Source organism: Ursus arctos, unplaced genomic scaffold, assembly GCF_023065955.2.
Source record: "Ursus arctos isolate Adak ecotype North America unplaced genomic scaffold, UrsArc2.0 scaffold_19, whole genome shotgun sequence".
NCBI lineage: Eukaryota > Metazoa > Chordata > Mammalia > Carnivora > Ursidae > Ursus > Ursus arctos.
In genome coordinates this window covers 7182274-7204660 of record NW_026622863.1, presented here as the reverse complement: position 1 = coordinate 7204660, position 22387 = coordinate 7182274, and the positions used below count along the sequence as shown (strand labels likewise).

The 22387-nt window shown below is 45.7% G+C and overlaps 2 protein-coding genes across 2 annotated transcripts in view; one reads left to right on the top strand and one right to left on the bottom strand.

Moving 5' to 3' along the window:
* The window catches only part of LOC113252216 (serine/arginine repetitive matrix protein 1-like), a 77652-nt gene extending 67013 nt beyond the window's left edge, over nt 1–10639 (bottom strand). Inside the window, exons 1-2 of the mRNA XM_044382544.3 lie at nt 10228–10639; nt 7857–7937 (exon numbers count right to left, since the gene is read on the bottom strand). Of these exons, the coding sequence (XP_044238479.3) occupies nt 7857–7937; nt 10228–10639 (493 nt within the window). The remainder of the gene's footprint in view (nt 1–7856; nt 7938–10227) is intronic.
* N4BP1 (NEDD4 binding protein 1) overlaps nt 10594–22387 on the top strand; it is a 46873-nt gene continuing 35079 nt past the window's right edge. Inside the window, exon 1 of the mRNA XM_026494715.4 lies at nt 10594–10835. Coding sequence (XP_026350500.1) covers nt 10638–10835 — 198 coding nt within the window. The 5' untranslated portion in view covers nt 10594–10637. The remainder of the gene's footprint in view (nt 10836–22387) is intronic.

Here is a 22387-nt window from a genome sequence, read left to right as displayed (position 1 = left end):
CGGCGATGTGAGGAGCATTAAGTGAGAATTCTCCGAAAGCACCAAGTGCAGTACATAGCCCAAAGCAAGCTTTCAGTTCACAGTGATTTTTTTCATGCAATCCAGAAGAAGCTGGACAAAGACATGCCTTTTAAACCTGCACAAGTGCTTTGTTACCTTGGAAGGACCAGAATCACCCAGCGCGCCTGTTAGAAATATGCTTGTCCAGGGCCCCACCCCAAACCCCCCCACCACCACCCACCAGATACTCCTCTTTCAACAGGACCATCCCTTTAATTCAGATAGATCAAAGCTAGAGAACAACTAAGGTGAAAAGCTTCTGTGCACCTAGACCACACTCCTGGCTTCCAACTGAAAACTGGAAGTGCACTTTGAGAATCTTTGCTCGTAGTGGCACTAGGTGGAGGAGCCGGGTGCTGGGGAAGTGGCACGCAGATGTCGCATTCTGAACACAGAGGAGTTCCAGCCCCATCACTGAGACTGCTAAGAGAGATAGCTTTGGGGAGCAATTTCCCCACATGTGGGAGTGGAGGATGTCCTCTGTGCACTGACACCTTGCATCACCTTCCTCTCCACTTAAAGTGAAAACAGAAGGAAAAGTCCCAAATAAATTAATTCATCATCCTTTTATTGAGCCTCTGATGCAGTTCCCTAGCTGCTCTCTCCACACCCAGGACTGCGGTGGGGAGCAGACCTAGTCCCTTTTGCTTGCCTGGAGGTGCTTGTTGGAAGCCCTTATTTATGTGGGGGAAAAGCATGGCTAAATAGGGCTGTTGCTGCTTGCCCATTTCTTTTGGTTCCCTCTGAGGCCCTTCCATCCACGGGAGGCTTTTCTGCCAATCACACAGATCCATTTACCTTGCATCCCCATTCGGCCTTGCCACCTGTCCCCAAAAGAGATGCCTCCCCAGTTTCCCCAGCGGAGTCTCCCACGCGCTCCCTGCGAAGGAAGGCTTGAAATCAAGCCTGCTCCATCGGAAGCTGCACTGGCGCCGCTGGGACAGCAGGTGGCGCCCCGGACGGATTTCGTTGGCCGAGACCCGGAGCCGGTGAGAAACAAAGTTTTCTTGGTGTCGGGGCGCGGAGGGGCGCAGTAAATCTTTGTTAAGAGAGCGAGTGAGCGCGTGAAACGTAAAATCGTTTCCTGTGACAATCTGTCCCCTGGTCTAAGCTCCAACGCTAGCAGGAGGGGGAAGGAATGACACTGTGTCAGCGGGAAGAGCCGCAACCTCATCATTGCAGAAATGAGGAACTCAGCCCACAGCAGGGGAGGCTCGCCCAGCCATCCACGGAAAAAGGGCAGAGCCAAGACTCCTGCCCTGCCGGTCCTTTGGCCCGCCTAGAGCCAGACCTTAGACCCTCAGACGTAGGTCTTCCAAAAGATTTGCCACCATGAGCACGTGTCCTTGCATAAGGGACAGGGGACAGGGTCCTGAAGCACCAACTACCATGAGTATTTCCCACACTTGAGTCCTTTACATCCCCTTGCGTGATTCTGGCCATTTCCACACACCACCCGAGTTATTATTCGGTTAATAGATTTTCTTTAATCAACTCACGTTTTTAAGTTAAATATAATTCTAAGGGAAATGCTTCATTGCTACAACTGGAAGTTCAGTATTTCTTGCCAAAAACAGGACTGTAAAAAATAAATATATAACAATTACAATTTCTTCGAAGTCTGGCTGTTTACCAAGGAAATTCATCCGCCTTGCACCAGTGGTGTTTTCCACTTTAGGAAAAGCTGGGCTTCTAGGACTACCTCTCACGGGAATTCTGAATGAGATGAAGCAAGAAGTGGTGATGGGGAGCCAGAGAGAGAGGCAGCCACACCGTTGACCCCATTGTGAACAAAGGGACCCTGACATATTCCACGTCCTCCCTGCAGTAAACACACACTTCCGAAAACTCCGAAGTTCTTTTTCAGTCTGGCAAGCTGGAGGGGAAGGGTGGAGACCCGGCTTCCCGTGAGCCGGCCCCACCCTGGAGCTCTTAGGGAATGCATAAAATAGCATCTCAGGAAGAGGAGGTCCTTAGAGGTCAGCCAGCCAGCCCCCTGTAGCTGGACTGATCTCCTCTCCCTCCCCTTGGGGGGCAGGGGTCCCCTGGCCTCTACACCAGCACAGCGCCTGCTGCCGGGATATCAGGAAAAATGCATGTGACCTGGGGATAGGGATGGAGAAAGATGAAGCCCTCCTCTAGACAGGGTGAGTCTAGCTGTTAAAGAGGTCTGTCCACTCTGGATTGGGTTGTAGGGAAAGACAGTCATAGGTGTGGATAATTCACTTCCCCTCTCTGAATTTTGGTTTTCTCATCTATACAATAAAGAGGGTGGACTGGACAGGGGTCTTAAGTTAGGGCCAGCCCCAAGCACCCCTCCAGCCTGCAACTCGGGGCTGTTAGGAGGAGGAGATGCCCCCTGGCCAACTCTGTCTTCCAGAGCATTCAGGAGTTTTATAACAGGACGTCCAGACCTGTCTTCCATATCTCCAGAGCACAAACGAGAGACTGGTCAAGTAGGAAAAAGCCCTTCCTGCTGTCTGTGTCCTGCAGTCCTGGAATGTGGAAAAGTCACCTGTGCCCTCTTGTCCTAGAGATCTTTAGGTCAGCAAGACCCAATTATTGGTCCTGGGCAGTCGCTGAACTAGCCTGGTACATGTCTGGGTGCAGGAGAGTTCAAGGAGAACCTAGGCGTGCCTGCCCCCTTCTGGTTCTGTGGAGAAGTCGTCAATACTGCAGACCTGTTGCGCCAGTTCCGGCTCTAACCCTTCCTCCCCTTCCTAGTGGTAGGGACTTCACACAAGCTACTTGACCTTCCCAAGTTTCAGCTGCCTCATCTTTAAAATGGGCATAACACCTACTTCAGAGAATTGTTTGTGGGGGGTGGACAAATGAGATCATTCGTGTAGAGTCAGCCAATCAATAATTTGTGGAACATGTACTGTTCTAAGTGCTGGGTGCATACATAGCCCAGTTCCTTGTATTGGGTCAAGCATGCAAGGGGCATTTGGAAAAGCAATGTATATACAGACATAAAAACATATGTTTAGATAGCCTGTTTTCAGTGCCATAGCAATTCCATCCAATCCCTTCCTCAGTTGTGGTCTCTGCATCTTCTGCCTGCCCCTCACCACTTGATTTCTGTCCCTTGAGGTGGTGACAGCATTCATTCTTTCATTATGAAGACATTACTTTCCTTCTCTTGCTCTTCCAGGAAGATAAGCAAAGACCACCTTAGTCACCGTCACCCCTACCTCCCACCCCCACCGGGGACTTTAGAACATCCTGTACATTATGGGCACTCATGTGAACCTTGTCTGAAATTCCAGGGCCCAGGTAGCTCGGAACAAAGGTCTCACAAAGTGGACGCCTTTGTTTGGCCACGTTGTCCTAGAAGCGTCTGTATCCAATACATGCAGCTAAGCACCTAGAGTCTCCCGCCCAGAGTGGTGGCCTCCCCCACGTATAGGAACCCTACAGCCCCTCCACTCTGACTCCAACACAGTTCCACAAACAGGAAACCTGACGACAAGACTGCTGAAGCCCTCGAAGCTCTGCGAATTGCAGAATCTCTCCATCAAAGAGCATCGATCACCTTCTAATGCCTTCCCATCACATGTAAAATAAAGTCCAACACTTTCCCAGGCTCCCAAAGCTCCACGCTCTGGCCGCTGCCTCTTCTCCCTCCTCTCCGTGCTCACCCAGCTCCAGGCTCATAGGCCTCCTTGCTGCTCTGCAAACACACTAACCACTCTCTGCCTAGAAGCTTTTCTCCAGACATCCCCAGGGCTCCCCGACTCCGCTCAGATGCCCGCTCAAATGTCAGCTCCTCAGAGAGGCATTCCTTATCCAGCCCATCTAAAGGATTACACATGCATCTTCTCCATTTCAGAATCCTCATCACTGCTGGGGCACCCTTTTTCTCTATTCCTCATGTTTCCTGCAAAGGAGACCAGCCAGACCATTGCTCTTGGCCTATCTCCCTGTCACTCCCTCCTCTCTATGGGAAGATTGAGTTGTCTGATTCATGAGTTTGACACTAAGCATGTGCAGCTCAGCCCTCTTCTCTTGGGGAGCCAGCCTGACTACAGAGAGCACACTCCTGTCTGCTCTTGGACTCACAGAAAGGGGACTCCCCCCGTGCCCAGAAGGTAAGGAAAGAAGAGAAGCTCAGAGGGTGACCAGCTGTGCCTGTCACTGGACTCTGTCTAGTTCATGAGTACGGCAATAACTAGCCACAACCTCCATTCAACATCATCAGTGGTAAGTTTAAATATCTGTCTGGCTTCTATGTGTCGTCAGTTGGTTATGAATTTAAATGTTTCTTTTATCTAGTGCTGCGTAACAAATCACCCCAAACTCAGTAGCTGAATAATTTACTATTTCAGGTATGTCTGTGGGTTGACCAGATGGTTCTTTTGTTTCACAGGTTGTCTGTCAGCTGGAATGTTGAACCAGCTACAAGTCCAAAATGGCCTCATTCACGTGACTGGTACTTGGTTATTGGCCGCTAGCCGAGAGCTCATCTGTGGGCTGTCAGCTGGGAAAATGAGGACCTTGGCCCTCCTCCACATGGTTGTTTGGGCTTCCTCTTGGCATGGTAACTAGGTTCCAATCAGGACTATTCCACAAGCAAGTATTCCAAAAGGAAGGAAGTAGAACCTAACAGTCTTCTTAAGAATTGGTCTTGGATATCCTGGAATATGATTTCTACAGATACTATTGGTCAATGCAGTCACAGAGCGGCCCAGATTCCTGATATAAAGAGCAGTATGCCCACATGGGGAGGAAAAGCATTGTTGAGGGCCATCTCTGGAGACTAGCTACCACAGATGGGGGGCAGAACACTGAGCCCTCTAAATTCCCACAGCCACTTCCCAGCACTACACCATTCATTCAATTCTTCCCTTCCAGTGAGTTCATGAAAGCAGATACTTTGCTTTGTTCATTGCTATGTTTTCAGGACAGTGCCTGGCACATAGTAGGTATTCTGTAACTGTTTGTTGAATGAATAAATGAATTAAACAACCAGCCATTCAAATGCCCTAGTCAGCCACAGGAAGCTGAACAGGCCAGCACGTTTTCTCAGAAGTGAGACTTCAGCTGGGCTTTAAAGACAGGCGGGCCTGGCAGGAACGTGCTCTGTAGGTAAGCCAATGAGAAACAGTGATGGGTAACAGGCAGCCAGTTGCTGGGTCACTTGCTTGGTGGCCACACACCTGACCAGGACCCTCTTAACCCATGCTGTTCCATACTCAGTCTACACAGGACAGCGTATCAGAGGGAACTCAGAGAGCTTTCATTAGATCTGGTGTGTGTGTGTGTGTGTGTGTGTGTCCCATAGAGAGAATGCAGAAGAGAGGAGGAGACAGAATTCTGACTGGCACAGTCCCAGGGACAGGGCTTTCTCTGAACTGCTGTGTAGATTGGCGGTTCTTAATAGGGACAGGGACATTACACACCATCTGGAGACATTTTTCGTGTTGTCACAACTGGGCTGGGAGGATGTTCCTGGCATCCACTGAGGGAGGCCAGGATTGCCGCCCAGCATCCTATAATTCACAGGACAGGCTGCCACAACCAAGAGGTATCTGGCCCAAAACGTCAGTTGTGCCCTTGTTGAGAAACCCTGCTGTAAGGGGTGACAGGAAAATACTGCGGATTCAGGGCATCTCAGAGCTGGTCGGTTGCTGGCAGTCATGGAGTAATCCTTGGCCCAGAAACCATGTTCCCACCTGAGACGACGGAGATTTATAAACAACTCTCCATGCTGTAGCAGGTGAGCAGCTTGAATTAATGTCAGAGGAGTTCCAACAATGTGGGTAACAACAACACGGAGAATTATAAGGGAAAGAAACGTAAGACCGAAGCAGCAGAAGCAGCGGGGCTTTCCTGCAGCTAAGGAGAAACAAGCCCCCTGTACTTTACCATTGAGGTTTCACCACCAAAATACCTCTCAGATTCCTCCGCTCAGTCTCCACTCCAACTTCCCCGATCCAAACCACCACCATCCCTCTCCTGGACCAATACCCCTAAGTGCTATTCCCAGGCCCACTCTGGCCCTCCACACTTCCTCTCCCAGCGAAGGGAGGGGGATCTCAGAGCACACACTGAATGGTGCACTTGCTGCTTAAAACCCAGGAAGGCTTCCCAGTGTACTGAGAACACAAAATCTCTAACTGGCCCGCCGCGTTGGTTCTGGAGGATCCAGCCTCAAACTACCTGTGGGTGTCCCCCTGCCTCAGCACACTCTAGCCATAAAGGGCTACATGCTGCCCTGCTCTCCATTCCTGAAATACTTCAAGCTCATTCCAGCCTCAGGTGACAGCCCCCATGGAGCTCATTGGCCTGATGACATCTGGAGATGTGCGTGAATCAGTCCTAACACACAAGCATATGAAAGACGGATCCCAGTGATATGAGCAAGAGGGTCACAGTGCCCCCAGGAGCCTGTGACAAGGCAATCTGGTTCAGTGCATGAATTCCTTTAGGATTTTATTTATTTATTTGACACAAGCAAGGGGAGCAATGGAGGGAGAGAGAGAAGCAGGCTCTCCGCTGAGCAGGGAGCCTGATGCGGGGCTCGATCCCAGGACCCTGCGTTCTTGACCTGAGCTGAAGGCAGACATTTAACCGACTGAGCCACCCAGGGGCCCCCAGTGATTGGATTCTTAAACAAGTGGCTCCTGAGCTGAAATCTGATGGAGGAGCAGGAATCAACTAAGTGAAAAGAAAACAGGAGGAAAAAACCAGCCTGTGCAAATGCCCTGTGGCAATGTAAGTTAGGCTAGGTGGAGAGAGGAGTAGAGGAGGAAAGTAGGAGACAGGTCTTGCAAAAGCTGAAACCTACAGTAAGGAGTTTGGATTTTATTCTCAGCATAAGGGAAAGCTCTAGAAGGGCCTTAAGAGATTGACTGAAAAAATTTGCAAGCTGAGAACATACTCTGCCTGCAGCATCAATATTTGTAAATAATTTCTCCCAACTGGATGGCAGTCGTAGCTCTTGAAATTTGGAGAGAGGACAGGAAGAATGTGGGGGTGGACCCCACAGCTGTCAAAGAGAGAAATGATAGTGGCTTGGACGAGTGACTAGGGAGATGAAAAAAACTGAACAGTTTGTAAATATATTTGTAATATATACAAATATACAAATAAATTTGTAAATATATTTGTAAATATATTAGAACATGTGTGGCTAAAACACAATTGTATTCCCGTTCCTTACTCTAAAGCCATGGATGTCATTATACAAAAAGAAAAAAAAGAACAGAACCCAGGAGGACTCACCACTCCAGAGACCACTGGCTAGAGAGCATGTTGAGTCCATTTATCATATTGGTTGGCTCTGCCAAGCAATGTTACTTGTGCAAATCTGTCTGTTTTTGACAGCATTAAAAACCTTAAAAGGCAAGTAGGGCCCAAGGGTTAGGAGGTCTGTCATGAGAACATAGTATCTTCCCTTGTTTACTTTTGCATAAGGGCAGAAAAGGGGGTTGGGTGCAGATGAAGGCTTGTCGTCATTAAGGCATAGCATGCCTGAGCGCCCCAGCACGGAGGGCCTGGATTCAAATTCCGATTCCTATCACCTAATTTCCCAGCTCTGTGAGACATTTCCAAACCTCTCTATGCCTCTCTTTCCTCACCTTTAAAATAGGAATGATAATAATAGCAACCACAGTGGGCATTTTAGAAGATCAGTAAACACTTTCTGCCCCTCCTGCCTTCAGAACTGAGAAAGAAAAGCAGGTGTCAGCCAGGTGGAGGTCAAAAGGTCATCTTTATTACTGACAAAGCAGGACCGGAGATGTGGCGAAGGTGACCCAGTGAACAACTGCAGACAGCACACAATAACATACCTTCTCTGGGGGCAGGATGGTCCAACGTAGTCTTCTCAGAAAGCCACTGGTCTGTTGGATCAGGTAAGTCCTCCTCCTGCCCTGGGGAAGAGTGAGGGACAGGTAGATGGAAGGGGGAATGGGTTCCTCCATACTTGGCCCTGCTAGGGAATAAAGTAGGAAGCCATCCCCCACCTCCATGAAAATATGAGAAGGGAAAATAACTGATTCCCTCAATACTGTTTCACAGGGTTCTTATGGATATTAGAGGAAAAAAAAAATAGGTAAAGGGTTTGGAACGTAGACTCCATAAAGGTCTCATCCTTGGCATCAACTGTCCTAGGCTGGGGAGACTAGCCAAGATAGGCAAGGCTGGTCAACTGAGGAAAGTTGTGGTTCAGAAATTGCAGGAATCAAGGGAGTTTCTTAAAAAGGGGATTTCTCTTTCTCCCTCTTTCCTAGTTCCCTACACTCAGGAAACCTTGAGAGTTCCCTAAAGGGAAATGCTGACAAGATATGAACTGAAAAGTCTTTTAAATAGGGGAAAAACCCCAACAGCTGTATGGCCAGTGATATACCAATCCAGTGACTTACGAATACAGTATAATGGCCCAGCTTTCTTTTATGGGTGTGTGTGTATGCATTACTTTTGTTGGTATAGGGAGGGTTTTGTTGGGGGACGGGAAGGAGCTGTTGTGTGTTTTTCAAGGCAGCCTCTCCTCTCCCTTTACAATTAAGCAATTAAGAATCACTGGCCAGGAAGTCACTGGGAGCAAACAGGAAAGCCCTGGGGAAAGCCTTGTCCAATCACTGAACAATAGCAATTCCTTTTAAGGTGAGGGCAGCAAGAAGACAGGAAATAACATGTGTTGACTCTAGCTCTGAGTGCAATCTATCAGCAAGGCTGTGCTCACCACCTGCCTTGTCTCGGCCAATCTCAGGTCACCTACCTGATGGAGGAAGACTGCTAGTTGTGTAGACACCAAGGGAAAAGCCCAGGGGAACAGGAAGTTGTTGGTCTATGAGCCTAATGGTTCTCTTCCCTGTGTTGAGTCATCTCTCATTGGGGCACCAGGGAACCACACCTGCCTTAATTTCTGAGGCAAATGGAAAACCCCAGCAGCCAGGATCCCTGAGAGGTTTTACCTTGGGTAATCCCTCTTACCAAGACCATCCTCCTTTGGCATTTCCAACTGTAACATCTTTAGATCCCCTTCTTTCTCCTTAAGGGGAAACCTACACAGAAGGAGGGGGCTCCCAGGCCCACAAGTTCAACATGGTTGTACAATCCATACAAAGCTTTTCCATGAAAACAGAACCTTAAATGCATTGCTAATTTAGCAACAGTAATAGCTAATACTTAGTGATCACTTACTGTGTCCAGGGTACTGCTGTAATTTTCCCAACAGTAGGTACTACTGTTGCCCATGTTTCACAGATGAGGAATTAAGACACAGAGAAGTTAAGATACCCATGATCCTTATCTATCTATCTACTATATCCAGGACATTTAGCCCAGAGAAAGGAAACCAACATTTTCTCTTCCACAATCACTTGTTATGGACTCAGAGAATCTAAGATCTGGAAAAGCCTTTAAAGATTGAGTAAACCCATGATTCTATAGATGAGAAAACACAGTTGGAGAGGATTAGGGCGTATTTATTCAAGCCCCACAGTAAAACAGATGCACCCTTAATCCCCCACTTTTTGTACCTCTATTATAACATATGCCCCTTCTTCCCTCCCAGAAGAAATCACTCTCCTGAATTTCTTAATCATTTCTTCGCTCTTCAATTCTCCATACTTATTATTCCCCTTTTCATCTCCTCTTGTTACCATTTATACCGAAAGAGCAACAGGAAAGAAAAGAAGGACGGGAATGGAAAGAAAGAAGATGGGGGGGAGGATGGAAAGAAAGAAGATGGGGGGGATGGAAAGAAAGAAGATGGGGCGGGGGGGGAGTGGAAGGGAGGAGGGAGGGAAAGGAAGGAAGGAAAGGAGGAAAGAAAGAAAGAAAGAAAGAAAGAAAGAAAGAAAGAAAGAAAGAAAGAAGAAAGATCTGCCTAGCAATTACTGAGAAGCTGGAAGGGATGGAGAGGGGGTGGAAGGGAGGGAGGGAGGAAGGTAGAAGGAAAGGAGGGAAGGAGGAAGGGAGGTAGGAAGGTGAGAAGGGAGGAAGGGAGGGAGGGAGACCATCTACCTATCAATTACTGAGAAGCTAGAAAACTTCAATTGCTAGAGCCCTAGTTTGGGCTTCAAGATGTCTGAAGACAAGCCAAATCCCTTGTGACACTGGGTCAATCCCGTCAACTGATTCAGAACCTCAATTTCCCTATCTGTAAAACCAGAGATTCACCATCAATCAGGTCACCCAAAAGCGTTCTGCCCTCACCAAAGAAGGCCGTCCGGGCCCCTCTCCGCAGCCGTCGCCTTGCCCTCAACAAACATGGCCACGGCGCGTGACGTCGAGTCCTGTCGCCTCCGCCCTCCCTCCTTCCCTGGGGGGCGGCGAGCATCAATGACGGCGGCAGGCCGGGCGCATGCGCGGCGGCGGGGCCCGGCCCGCGGCGGCGGCGGCGGCGGCGGCGAAGGGGCGGAGGGGTTCGCTGCCCGCAGTTGCCAAGCTGCGGCGGCCGTGCCGGGATGGTGTAGCTGGGCCCGCGGGCAGGCGGCGGGGCGCGGGCGGGGGCGAGGCGGCCGCGAGGGCCGACGCCGCCTGACGGGCTCCGGTGTAGCGGCAGCACGCTGAGGGGGCGTCGCCGCCGCCGGCCCCCGGCGCCGCCGCGGGAGGCCGCGCCCGCCATGGCGGCCCGGGCGGTGCTGGACGAGTTCACGGCGCCCGCGGAGAAGGCGGCGCTGCTGGAGCGGAGTCGGGGCCGCATCGAAGGCCTGTTCGGCGTGAGCCTGGCGGTGCTTGGCGCGCTCGGGGCCGAAGAACCGCTGCCCGCGCGCATCTGGTTGCAGCTCCGCGGGGCGCAGGAGGCGGTGCACAGCGCCAAGGTGAGTCCCGCCGCCGCCGCCGCCGCCCCCGCGCGCCCGCCTTCCGCGGCCCGGCCCCCGCGGCCTCGGCTCAGCCGGGCTCCCTGGGCGCCCCCACCCCCTTCCACTCGACCCTTCGTACGGGAACGCAGCGAAGCGCCGTGGTTAAGAGCGCAGTCGCCAGAGCCCGCGGACCTGCGTTCTCAGCTTTCGAGCCATGTGACCTTGGGCTAGCGGTTCAGTCCTGGGGCGCCTCAGTTTCCCCATTTGTAAAGTGGCGCTGACGAAAGCACCTCCCTCGGAAGGTTGTCGCGAGGATTGGAGTAGGTCCTGTTGTAAAGCGCAGAGCTCAGTGGCTGGCCTGGAGTGAGCGCGCTGCGAATGCTGCCTGTTGTTATCTTTTCCCTCCCGGCCCTCGGGATGGTGCGCAGGGCCTGGTATCAGGGCCCACAGCCTCCTGTCCACAACATCAGCCACCTTTTTCTTTTCCGCCAACCGCTCCAGTAGGGGTTCAGACCCTTTTCGGGATTTCAGCCCCTTTTGAGAATCTGATAAAACCACTCTAGTAGTAAAATACACAGAATATTAGGACGGGATAGGGATGTTTAATAATAGTGTTAAAAAGAGCATTATTCCTTGTATTGATGTTATGTTCAACTAACATTTATTTAATGGTTATAGCACGTCAGATGTTAATGCTAACCACTTCATAAGGATTATCTAGTGCAGCTCTTAAAAAATCCAGTGAGGTGGATTTTATTATCTTCCTCTCTCTAAATTAACAGCTGGGGAAACTGAAACTCTGCAAGTGGTGACTCACCTTCTCTCAGAATCAGCATTTCAGGCTTATACCTACGCAACACCTTCAGCTATTCCCCTTTCTCCCCAAGCTAAGAAACAGTAACAAACACATCCCCCCCCTTTCCCAGGCATCCAAGGTTTCCTGTCCAGTACGTGGGGGAGCCAGAATTCAGACTTAGGGCCCTTGTTCTTGATACCTGTCTCCCAAATGATGAGCCCTCTGGCTGGGAAGAAAATGATCCTTTTTTGGCATCCTGCTTCAGAAATTTCACGGTGTCCTTGGAGAATTGGATATGCTGTAATTCCTGACTCTCTTAGATAAAAAAAAGCCTGGGTGCTTTTTGTTTTAATATCTTTAGAAGAGATAGGACACTTAACTGTGTGATTCTTCTCCACAGCATAACTTAAAACATTGTAGATGTTGAATCAGGTTTGCTTTCCTGTGCTTTAATTTTTTCCCTAACTTTTAATTTTTTAAGTGTTTTTTTTTTTTAATTTTTTAAGGTAGGCTCCATCCCCAAAATGGGGCTTTACTCAAGACCCTGAAATCAAGAGCCACACATTCTATGGACTAAGCCAGCCAGGCACCCCCTAATTTTTAATCTTTAACTTCTTAGGCCTCTCATTCTTTTCTCCCCAGCAGCCCAATTTCTTCCCACTCCCCAGAGCTAAAAGGTTTGACATAACTAAGTCCTGTTAATGCTTCTGAGAATCTCTTAGACAGACTCATGCCTCTCCTTTCCATTGCCTCTGCTGCAGTTAAGACCTTTTTTCTTGGTATGTGCCCTCACTCCATTCCTCCCTCTTCCCTCCCCCCCTAGTACAACTTGCATTTAACTGATCCTCCTACAGAAAATCATTTTCCAGCTCTGGGACCTACTAGGACTTCCTATCTCATTCACTCTAAACTCCTCCTCTGGAGATTTACAAAACATTTACTAATCCAGTCCCACCTTATTTTCCCAATTCTGTGTCATAGCAACTCTCAAGCTTAAACCTCTACTGTCGTCTAACTAGTCCCACAGCTTTTACTTGTGCTTCACCTGCTCCCAGTTCAGCTTTACTCAAGACTCATCCCAAGTGTGGAAAGTGCTTCTTTTGCTCTACAGAAAAACTTGGCGTGTTCTGCCAGACCCTCCCAGCTCCTGTTCTCTTACCTGTCCTGCCATGCAGTTTAGCATAAGCTATTTGGAAAAGGTGTGTCTTACAGTATCGTGGTAGTAGGTGTCACTTGCCCATGTATCTTTGTGATGTGTGTTACTCATAATCCAATCCTCCCACTTGTAAAAAATCCTTTTTCTTTCTTTTCCTTTGAGACTCATGGGTAAGCATTGAATGCCATAGTTAATTGGTTTTGGAGTTTGTTTCACATTCTTTTGAGGAAGAGAAAACCATTAACTTAAAAATTAAGAACAGGAAAGCAAACTTTAACATCTACAATATTTTAAGTTGTGCAGGAGGAGAAGGTTTGGGGGAAGGAATATTTAGAGTAAATAAGAATTGTTTAAACTAGCTGGTAGGTAGAGTCTGATTAAGATAAGATGCAGGCAACTTTTTTGGTCCCTTTGGGTGGTTTACTTTGTTTTCATGCTTTTAAAATGTTAAATCACTACATTTAGCTAATGCTCCATTGGCTAGGGAGAATGGGGCCTACAGGTAGAAAGTGATAATGTCCTAGGAGGTTAAAAAAAAAGGCACACGCTCTAGAAGAGTGGCCCTTTTTGTCAACGGGGAAATGTGTTGGGGGAAACAGCACCTGAGCCGGACTTTGAGGAGCCAGTAAGATTCCCAGGTGGAGGTAGTGGTGAACAAAGGCTCGAAGTCCAGAAACACACGGAATGGGAATGTCGTGGTAGGAAGTGTCGGAGCCTCTAGGGACCCAAATGCCAGGTTAAGCCATTGGGCCTTATTCAGTAAGGAGTCAGTGAGAATTTTTGGGAGAAGGACTTGCCTTCCTTTACTTGGAGGCAGGAAGACCCAGCTGTGGAAGAGACATATTCCAAGCTGGACATTGGTGGGTGACAAAATTTTCACTGGGATTTGGCAACTGAGTAGATGTAGGAATTGGGGAGACATTTTAAACCTTGGTGCCAGGAAGGATGGTTTGTATGTTTGACCTGTTGGTGGGGCCAGGTAGCCAACATTTAAAGAAAATTCGTGCCAGGAAGTTTACTAATGTTTGCCTCTGGACCTCAGGTAATCCACAGCCTAGTAGGGGAGACAAACTTGGAAACATATAGTATAGTATGATACATGTTAACAATTGAAATATGTGCAAGGTGTTTACAGTAATACAGGAGAGAAAGAGTTGTTCTGCCTGATTGGGTGTTAAAGGATGAACAAGAGTTTTCTAGAGGGAAGAGCATGTGTAAAATCACAGGGATATGAAATAGTGCCAGTTTATTACTGATTTCTCAAGTCTAGGAGTAGTTTGGTAGAAAGGGGCCAAGTCACAGGCACTTGGGGCCTGCAGAAGAACACAAATTTTACCAAGCAGGCAGGTAGTAGAGAGCCATGGAAGGGTTGTGAGAACAGAAGTGATGCCGTCAGATTTACGTTTCTAAGAAATCTCTCCGTTGTCACTGTTTATACGTGTAGGCTTGTTTTTCTCAGTGTGGTCCATTGCTGGTTTGTGTTGATACAATGGCAGAAAAAAGTGTTCAGTGACTTTTATGGCAATGTGATATTACCACAAGGGCTGGGGAGGCGATGTCTCAAAGAGCAGAAAACCAGTAGAGAGCATTGTACATGGGGGGCCCAGCAGGAGGGGGTTGAAGTCAGGGGTGGCCAAAGTTGTGGAATCAAAGGAGGTTGAGGACTGAACTTCAGAGAGGAAGTATAGGTACCTACTTGATGCTGCCTCCTTCAGAGAGATCAAAGAATCAATGCCTGGGAGGGTTCCTTGGAGTCAGACAGTAGTGGGGAGGGGTGAGGCTGAAAAGATCTCAGCCCTGGAAGCGAGAAGTTAGAACTCTTCCTTTAGCTCCGGGAGCCACAAATTCCATGCTCCCTGGGTCCACATAAGGAGACTGCATATAGAAGCAGCTGCTGGTAGGGAGGACCTGGAGAATAAGGTGCTCATGCTTTATGGGTGAAGATAACTGCCAGTGCTTAGTATTAGTCAGTTACATAGTAGGGGCCCAGTGATGTCTGATCTCATTATCTGAGAAAAGCCAAGGGTTTGGATTTCATAATGTGAAATCTGTTTTGTTTTTTAAGAGGCAGCTAATTTATGTTTTAAAAACCACGCATGCTGTGAATGATACCTCAATAAAATTTGCATTAATATATTCTTTTAAAAGTGTATATTCTAAAAACAAAAAGCAACCAAACATGTCAGAGGACCAGGTTCAGCTTTTTAGGACCTCTTCTTTAGATATAGGAGACAGGATGAGTGAAGATATGCTCCCTCCTCTCCCATTTGGTGAAGAGGGCAGTTGAACACCTTAATGGCTTATAGTACTGTCTCAGTAAAGTAGGATACTGGTTCCTGCCTAGAGAGGGAGGGTTGAGAGTTTGAAGACGGTAAAATATGTTAGGATGGATGCAGTGGAACTTTTGGAAGTGCTTTGGAGGAACAAAAAGGGATTGGAACTAAATAAGGACCAGGGAAAGTTAGATGGCCTAGATTTATAATTCTATCACTTGATTCAGAAATTCTCCAGTAGGTGATGATTTCCCCTACTCTGGGTATTGGTGAAGCCAACACACCAAGGACTAAAGGAATCTAAGGTATAATTGAACAAGGCAGAATGGGGCCCAGGAAATGCTTCTGAGTGGTCAGCATTATTTGAGTTAGAACAATCCAAAAATATATAAGACTTACCTTTTACTTTTAGTGAACTGACAGGTTCAGACTGGAGAGGAGAAGGCAGAAAGGGGCATAATGAATTGTGAGAACAAGGGAAGAAATAAGGCCTCAGTGTTCTGGGTATGAGAGCATGATTCCTTTCAACTTAGAGAACTGAGAAGATGGAGGAGATGGAAGCATGAGGCATCTGGAGATCATACAGTGCTGAGGTCAACAAGGTCCATAGCAGTGATTTGGGTGCCGATGGTAGTTTAGTTGGTTGATCCTGGAGCCTGTCCTGGAGGTTAACAAACGAGGGAGTAAAGGGAAACAAACGGCATGGCTACTTGTACAGTTTTTCCGTGAACCTTTAGGGTGCTAAATTTGCTAACCACAATTGTCTAACAGTTGGTGTTTCAGGCATTACCTCATAACAGTGAGTAGCCACCATGAGCCATAGCCAGAACACCAGTCTGGACGATTTATAAGAATAATTTGGAGGACTGGGACACCTTGGTGGCTCAGTCGGTTAAGCGTCTGCCGTTGGCTTGGGTCATGATCCCGGGGTCCTGGGATGGAGTCCGGCATTGGGCTCCTTGCTCCGCGGGGAGTCGGCTTCTCCCTCTGCCTGCTGCTCCCCCTGCTTGTGCGCTCTCTCACTCTCTCTCTGACAAGTAAATAAATTAAATCTTTAAAAAAGATTTGGAGAACTGGTAAATCTTAAACATTGAAATTATAGTCACCCAAGAAACTAGTGCTAAGGTAGACTAAACATCTGATCCATTTAATTTGTGAGGAAGAGAAAAGGGTCATATGAGGAGTTAGCAGTTGTCCTTGGGGTTTTTACTTACATAGTTGTAGAGTAATAAAGGAGAAAGATAAGGATTAAAAAAAATGGAATTCAAGTAGAAGTGGCCCATTACTGCCTTGACTTCAGAGGGTTAAAATGGACACTTTTTCCTTTTCTGTTAGGAGAGCTTGGTACCTGGTTTCATGAATGAATTCTTGAACAGTAGATTTGTTCAGGGAGGAAATGATTTGTAGATGTAATACTGGGTAGCGACATGGAGTTTTTGTTTTGATTTTACCAGAAAGGAGGTTCGTGGCCTCTTTGCATTTCCTAGAATGATTTTTTTTTTAACTCACTATGGTTGTGAAAATCATCTTCTTAAGAAATGGTGGTTTGTTCAGTTTCTTTTTATGGTTAATATTTTGGGGTTATACCAGAATGTTGAAATAAGGGATACTCACACTGGTTATACTGGGGTCAAAGTGATTGCTCATGACCATAGTTTCCTCTTCCCTGTTTACCAGCTAGTATTGTAGGGTTTTAATTAGATTAAGGACAACATCTTGTTCTGTGTTGGCTTTTTACTAAATTAATGTAACTGTATTAGGTTAGAAGTCTTGCATTTCAAAACGAAAATTATGGGGGAGGGGAATACTTAGAGTAATTATTAAACAACTATTTTTTAAAAGAAAATAAGTTATGTCAAATGGAAACAACATAGGAAACTAATTTGTTGAAAGAAACTGAATTATTTGTTATTTTAAGAGGTTCCTTTCGAGTTGGAGACAGTTTTTTGTTCAGTCTTAGTGCTGAGAGAATTAATAATTTACATTAGTTGGTGAATAAAGAGCCACATAGTAAATACTTTAGACTTTGTGGACTATACAGGGTGTCTATCTCATACTTTTCTTTGTTTTTGTTTTTGCTTTTTTACACCCTTTTTGAGGTAAAAGCAGTTCTTACCCTGGGGACTGTACAAAAATAGTCCAGAGGCTGGATTTGCACTGTCCGGTCTGCAGCCACTACCACATGTGGCTATTTAGATTAGTCAGAGTTCAGTGAAATGAAATATTTACTTCCTCAGTTGTATTTCAGGTGCTCCATTGCCACATGTAACTAGTGTCTACCAGTGTGGGCAGTGCAGTTACAGAACATTCGTGCGATTGCGACCAGAAGTTCCTTCAGGCAGTGCAGCCCTAGATAGGAAATAATCCTTGGTTGGGCCTCCTAGACAATTCTCTGGTATGACATTGAAAGGACATGCAGCTATTCTTCTACCTTATTTCCCGAGTTCCTGTAATTTTTGTTAATTGTGTCCCTTGTAGTCATAAATAACTTCCAAAGATGACTCTTCATCATACAGACACATGCATACAGCCTAGCTTCATTGTATTTGGACTATGGCAGGAGTTATTAGCAATTAGTAAACCTGGAGAATTATCCTCTTTGGAAATTTCATAAGGAATTTTCTGTTGCATTTTTAATAGCCAGGTGGTTTTTGTTCTTAATTGCCTTTTATGGCTCTTTTATTCTAAAGTCACTCCAAAAAAGTCAAGAAAGGCATCTCCCCATATTTCACCTCTAGTATCTATACATTTGCATGAATTCTTCTCTTCTCAAGGTTCCCAAAATATTCTAAAATTTCTGGCCTGTCAGGAAGTGACTTTCTTTATACTATATGTGAGACTGGGACCCTGCATGCCACAGAACAGGTTACCAGAGCAGTTTCCTGAGCATTGGTTCCATACGTGAACCACAGTCCTTGTTTTGTAATAGTGACGTTGCCACATCTGATTCAGTGGGATTCGTAAATACGACATTTGAGTTGTGGCCTGGGTTGCACATTGAGTTTGTCTAATTTTATCCTAGTAAAAGTGAGGAGATTGCCACTGATCCCTATGCAAATAACTATATTGCCCTGAAAAAGTAAAAGAAGCGAGACCCCTTTTGACCTGACACAACTTAATGGTGTTATACTCCTTAAGAAATACAGAATACCTGCAAAGAAGTGAACTAGTTTTAACATCCTTCTTGTTAGAAGGTAAAAGACAAATCTTTGTGACTGATTGCTGGGGACCTTTGGGAAACCCCAAAGATAGTTTAGGGGCTAATGCTTTCAGAGTGGTATACTACACAGCACTAGTGTGGATGAATCTCAAAGATACGCCGAGTGAAAGAAGACTTACATATGTATATACTGTATGATTCTATATATGTGAAATACTAGATAGGGCATACTATATATGTGTAATTTGGTGAAAAAAATCAGAATAATTAGAACAGAACAACTGGAAAAGGACATTAAACATAGGCTGAGTATTAGCAATACTAGGGAATCACTGTTCATTTTGTTGGGTGCTGTAATGACATTGTGGTTACATTAGAAAGCCTGTATGTGTATGTGTTTAAACTGCACTTGGTGTCTAACTCATTTGGGATTTAATTATATATCTAAAGAGGACCTTAGTTAACCATTTGCTATTAGTCCAATCAAGGTTTTAAAGTTAACTAAGGATATTGGAAATTATGCTTATGCTGACAGCTGAACAGCATATAACTTCTGATAAGACAAAAGTTGTCAGTGTTATAGTTCAATTTAGTTGAATATATAAGCTTGTATTTTTCATAATTATAAACGTGAGTAATCATGAGTAATATTAGCTTATCTGAACAACAAGCCAACAAAGTTTAGAAAGTTCAGATGTGTGTCTTCATAGAAAAAAAAAATCTTATTTTTAAAAAAATATATGTGTGCATTGTATTCTACGCTGATGAAATCAGGAAAAGGACATCTGTTTTTAAAATTAGCATTAAAATTATCAAATCAGACTGACCTACGGATTATTTTCATTAGATGAATTAGGATTCTTAAATAAAAATTCTTTTGAAGTATCGGTGTCTATGAGTTTGTGAGATTTTTTTTCTTTTGGTCTTTAAAAGGCTAACATAAGTATTAGATGTTTAGTTTCTTTATTTTCTAGGAATTCTAGGTATACAGATTTATGTAAAAGCTTGTTATTCTCTATAAACCAATTAGAACAGTGGGTCTTTAAGAAGCTTTTTAATCTAATTTATTAATACCCTGGAGGTAGGAATATATTTCATACTCACACCATGAGAAATAAAGGCTTTCCTCATTTTATAGGTACAAGCATGCAGAGAGCTTTCAGTTCTGGTTCCACAGTCTTAGCCATATATCAAAAGTAATCCAGCAACACAGAACTGGTCCAGATTTCAAAAATGCTGTTCTTTCAGTGGTGCTGGGACATGTTCTTACACAAACAGAAAAGACGGAAACCAGATTTTCTTGTAGTCTCCCATCTAACAAAAAATAGATCCATTATCCACTGACAGATCCCTTGGTCTGACTGTAAAATCAGATTCCTGTGGTCTAGGTTTGTGTATACCAGGGGTGTAGTTGAGGCTGACCTGGTAGTATGTAACCAATGGTGCAGGTGTAGAAAGAGACATGTGGCCAAGAACTATAAAGCAAAAACAAAATCAGAAGAATAAAAAACAAGGAACTAGCACTAGTAAAATTCTCTTCCTGCTCTGGATTCATGCTGGGACCCAAAATGAGACATGGTTGGGCTTACACAACCCGTGCAGTCCTCTTTGTGGGCCACTCAGTTTAATAGCTCCGAGCAGGTGAGTCCACTTGGACATCTCCAGGAGTCCTATAAACTGCCAAAGTGTAAAAGTAAAAAAAAAGCCGTAAACGTGACTTTCAGACATATAACTCATGACTGAGGGAACCAGCAGGAATGTAAAACTGGTTCAGAGAGCATTTGAGGATCTGAGTATTTATCTACGCTGAAAGGTTGGTAGAGTAAAATTGTCTGATCAGATATAGATTGGTTTATATCTTTCAGAGCATTGTAATATTTTTTCTATCAAATGGAGATACTGGCATCTCTGCTGGACAAAGAATATCTGCAGTTTACTATGCAGCATCCTGGTTTAGGCCCAAAGAGTAATGAATGGTGTGTCGGACAAAGGTAGATTCCCCAGAGAATTAAACATTCTGGTGGGTGGGCCAAAGAGAGTGCTCCATTATGATTGAAAGGTCATCCTTTTGCCTTATTTAGGAGTATTTAAAACTTATCTTAACATTATACAAACTATCAAAATGGGACTCCCCCCACCTCCTTTTGGTCATCTTGGCCACTTTCTCTTTTACAGTGTTAACCCACATCGTTGATACTAGGCTGCACGTCAGCGTGTGTTCTCAGACTTTCTAATTTCTGTTTGAATGCACATTTGTTCAGCATTTATTGATTAGTTAAGGGTTTCTCGGCAGTGGCACTATTGACATTTTGGTCAGAGAATATTTTGTCGTGGGGGTTGTATTGTATTTTGTAGGATGTTTAGCAGCATCCCTGACCTTTACCCCCGAGATGCCAGGAGCACCCCAACAGTGTGACATCTCCTGACATTGCCAGTGCCCCCAAGGAAGAGCAGAATCACCCCTGGTTGAGAACCACTGTGTTAAGTAACAAAGGCCAGGCCCCACACTGTCTAGTCTGTAGTGTGTAAATGCTGTAGTTCAAATTATGAGATAACTGTTGTGTGTAGAAAATATTAACATCACCCTGTTCTTAGAAGGTGTTTTTGGGTGAATATAAGGAAGGAAAGGTTAAATTCGGCTGCAGAAATAAAGTGGACTAAAATCCAAACCACAGAGGACTTTGAATATGGTTCTGAGGATCTTGAACATTAGTGCTATGTAGTGAGGACCTTTAGAGAGTTTTTGAGTAAGGAAGTGAAACAGGTGTGCTTTCACATGTCACCGATACTGTTACTAGGGCGTCGAGTGTGACAAGACTCGCAAGAGAAAGAAGGGTTTAGAGTTGATTGCAGTAATACGTGAGACAAGATTTATGAAAAATTGCTTGTGTTGAGAAGGAAAGAAAGCATTGAATCCAGGCAACTGTGTTTCATATTCAAGGGAACTTGGACCAAAGACAACCCGTGCAGTCCTCTTTTGGGCCACTCAGTTTAATAGCTCCGAGCAGGTGAGTCCACTTGGACATCTCCATGAGTCCTATAAACTGCCAAAGTGTAAAAAACCTGTGTGGGTTTCCCTGACAAGTGGAGAGCTGTGAGCCCTGATGCAGATCATTAGATTTGAGGCACTTGTGGGACAGTCCAGTAGAAGTGCCCAGGGAATGGATAGTTGGCAGCCTAGCAGTACTAAGGGCTAGAGATAGAGATTTGGAGTTGGCATCATAGGAGTAAAGGTTATGGTTGGAACCTGAAGAGTCTGTGAGCGTATAATTGAGGGAGAAGATCAGGAAGGAACCTTGGGGAAGGCATACATTTAAGGTGCAGTAGGAAGTGGCAGCAGAGGATTTTGGGAAGTCATCAGAAAGATAGGAAGTAGACAGCAGTATTTCTGAAGTATGGAGAGGAAATAACTTGTCAAGGAGAAGTTGGGCAACCGTATCATGCTACTGAGAGCCTGAGTAGGAAAGTACAGAGAAAGGGCCTTTGCATTTGACAATAGCTGGCATTCAAGAAAGTGGTTTCAGTTTGAATGGGGGCAGAAGCCAGATTTCAAGGGTTTGGCAGTGAAATGGAGCTTAGGCTACTTTTTCAGAAAGTATGGAAATGAAGACAGGTGGAACAGTCCCATGCGTAGGCAGTAAGGCTGAAGGAAGTGTTCTGTAGGATCAGGGAAACCCACACAGGTTTGTAGGTGGGCAGGGGTGAGGAAAAAGGGAGTGATGAGTCAAGACCTGGGAAAGCGGCACGGCTTTGAAACAGAAGGGAGGAGAGAACAAATTCATGAAAGGCAGAATTTTTTAGATGAAAAAGAAGAGGCAGTTGAACAGGTTCACAAATGTTGGCCTTTGGGCTTTGATAAAATAATTTATTTTACTAAGAGTGAGAATAGTAACATGAAGTTTGGGACCTGAAGACATTATTTGGGTAAGAGTGAAGAATAAATTTGATCAGGAGAGCTGAAAGTTTTGGAAGCTGTAGAATTTCAGAGATTTACAGGAATAGGGATGAAGTCCAGGGTAAATACTGAGTGTGGCCCCTGGTCCTGTTTCAAGAAGTACACTCAGAGTGAGCACAAAGGAAGTCCTTCCCTGTGGAGCTCTTAGGGCACCCCTCCTGGGAAAGAACATGGTAGACATTTTAGAAATGAGATTGAGGAGAAAGATGGAACAGGAAGCAAATGTTGGA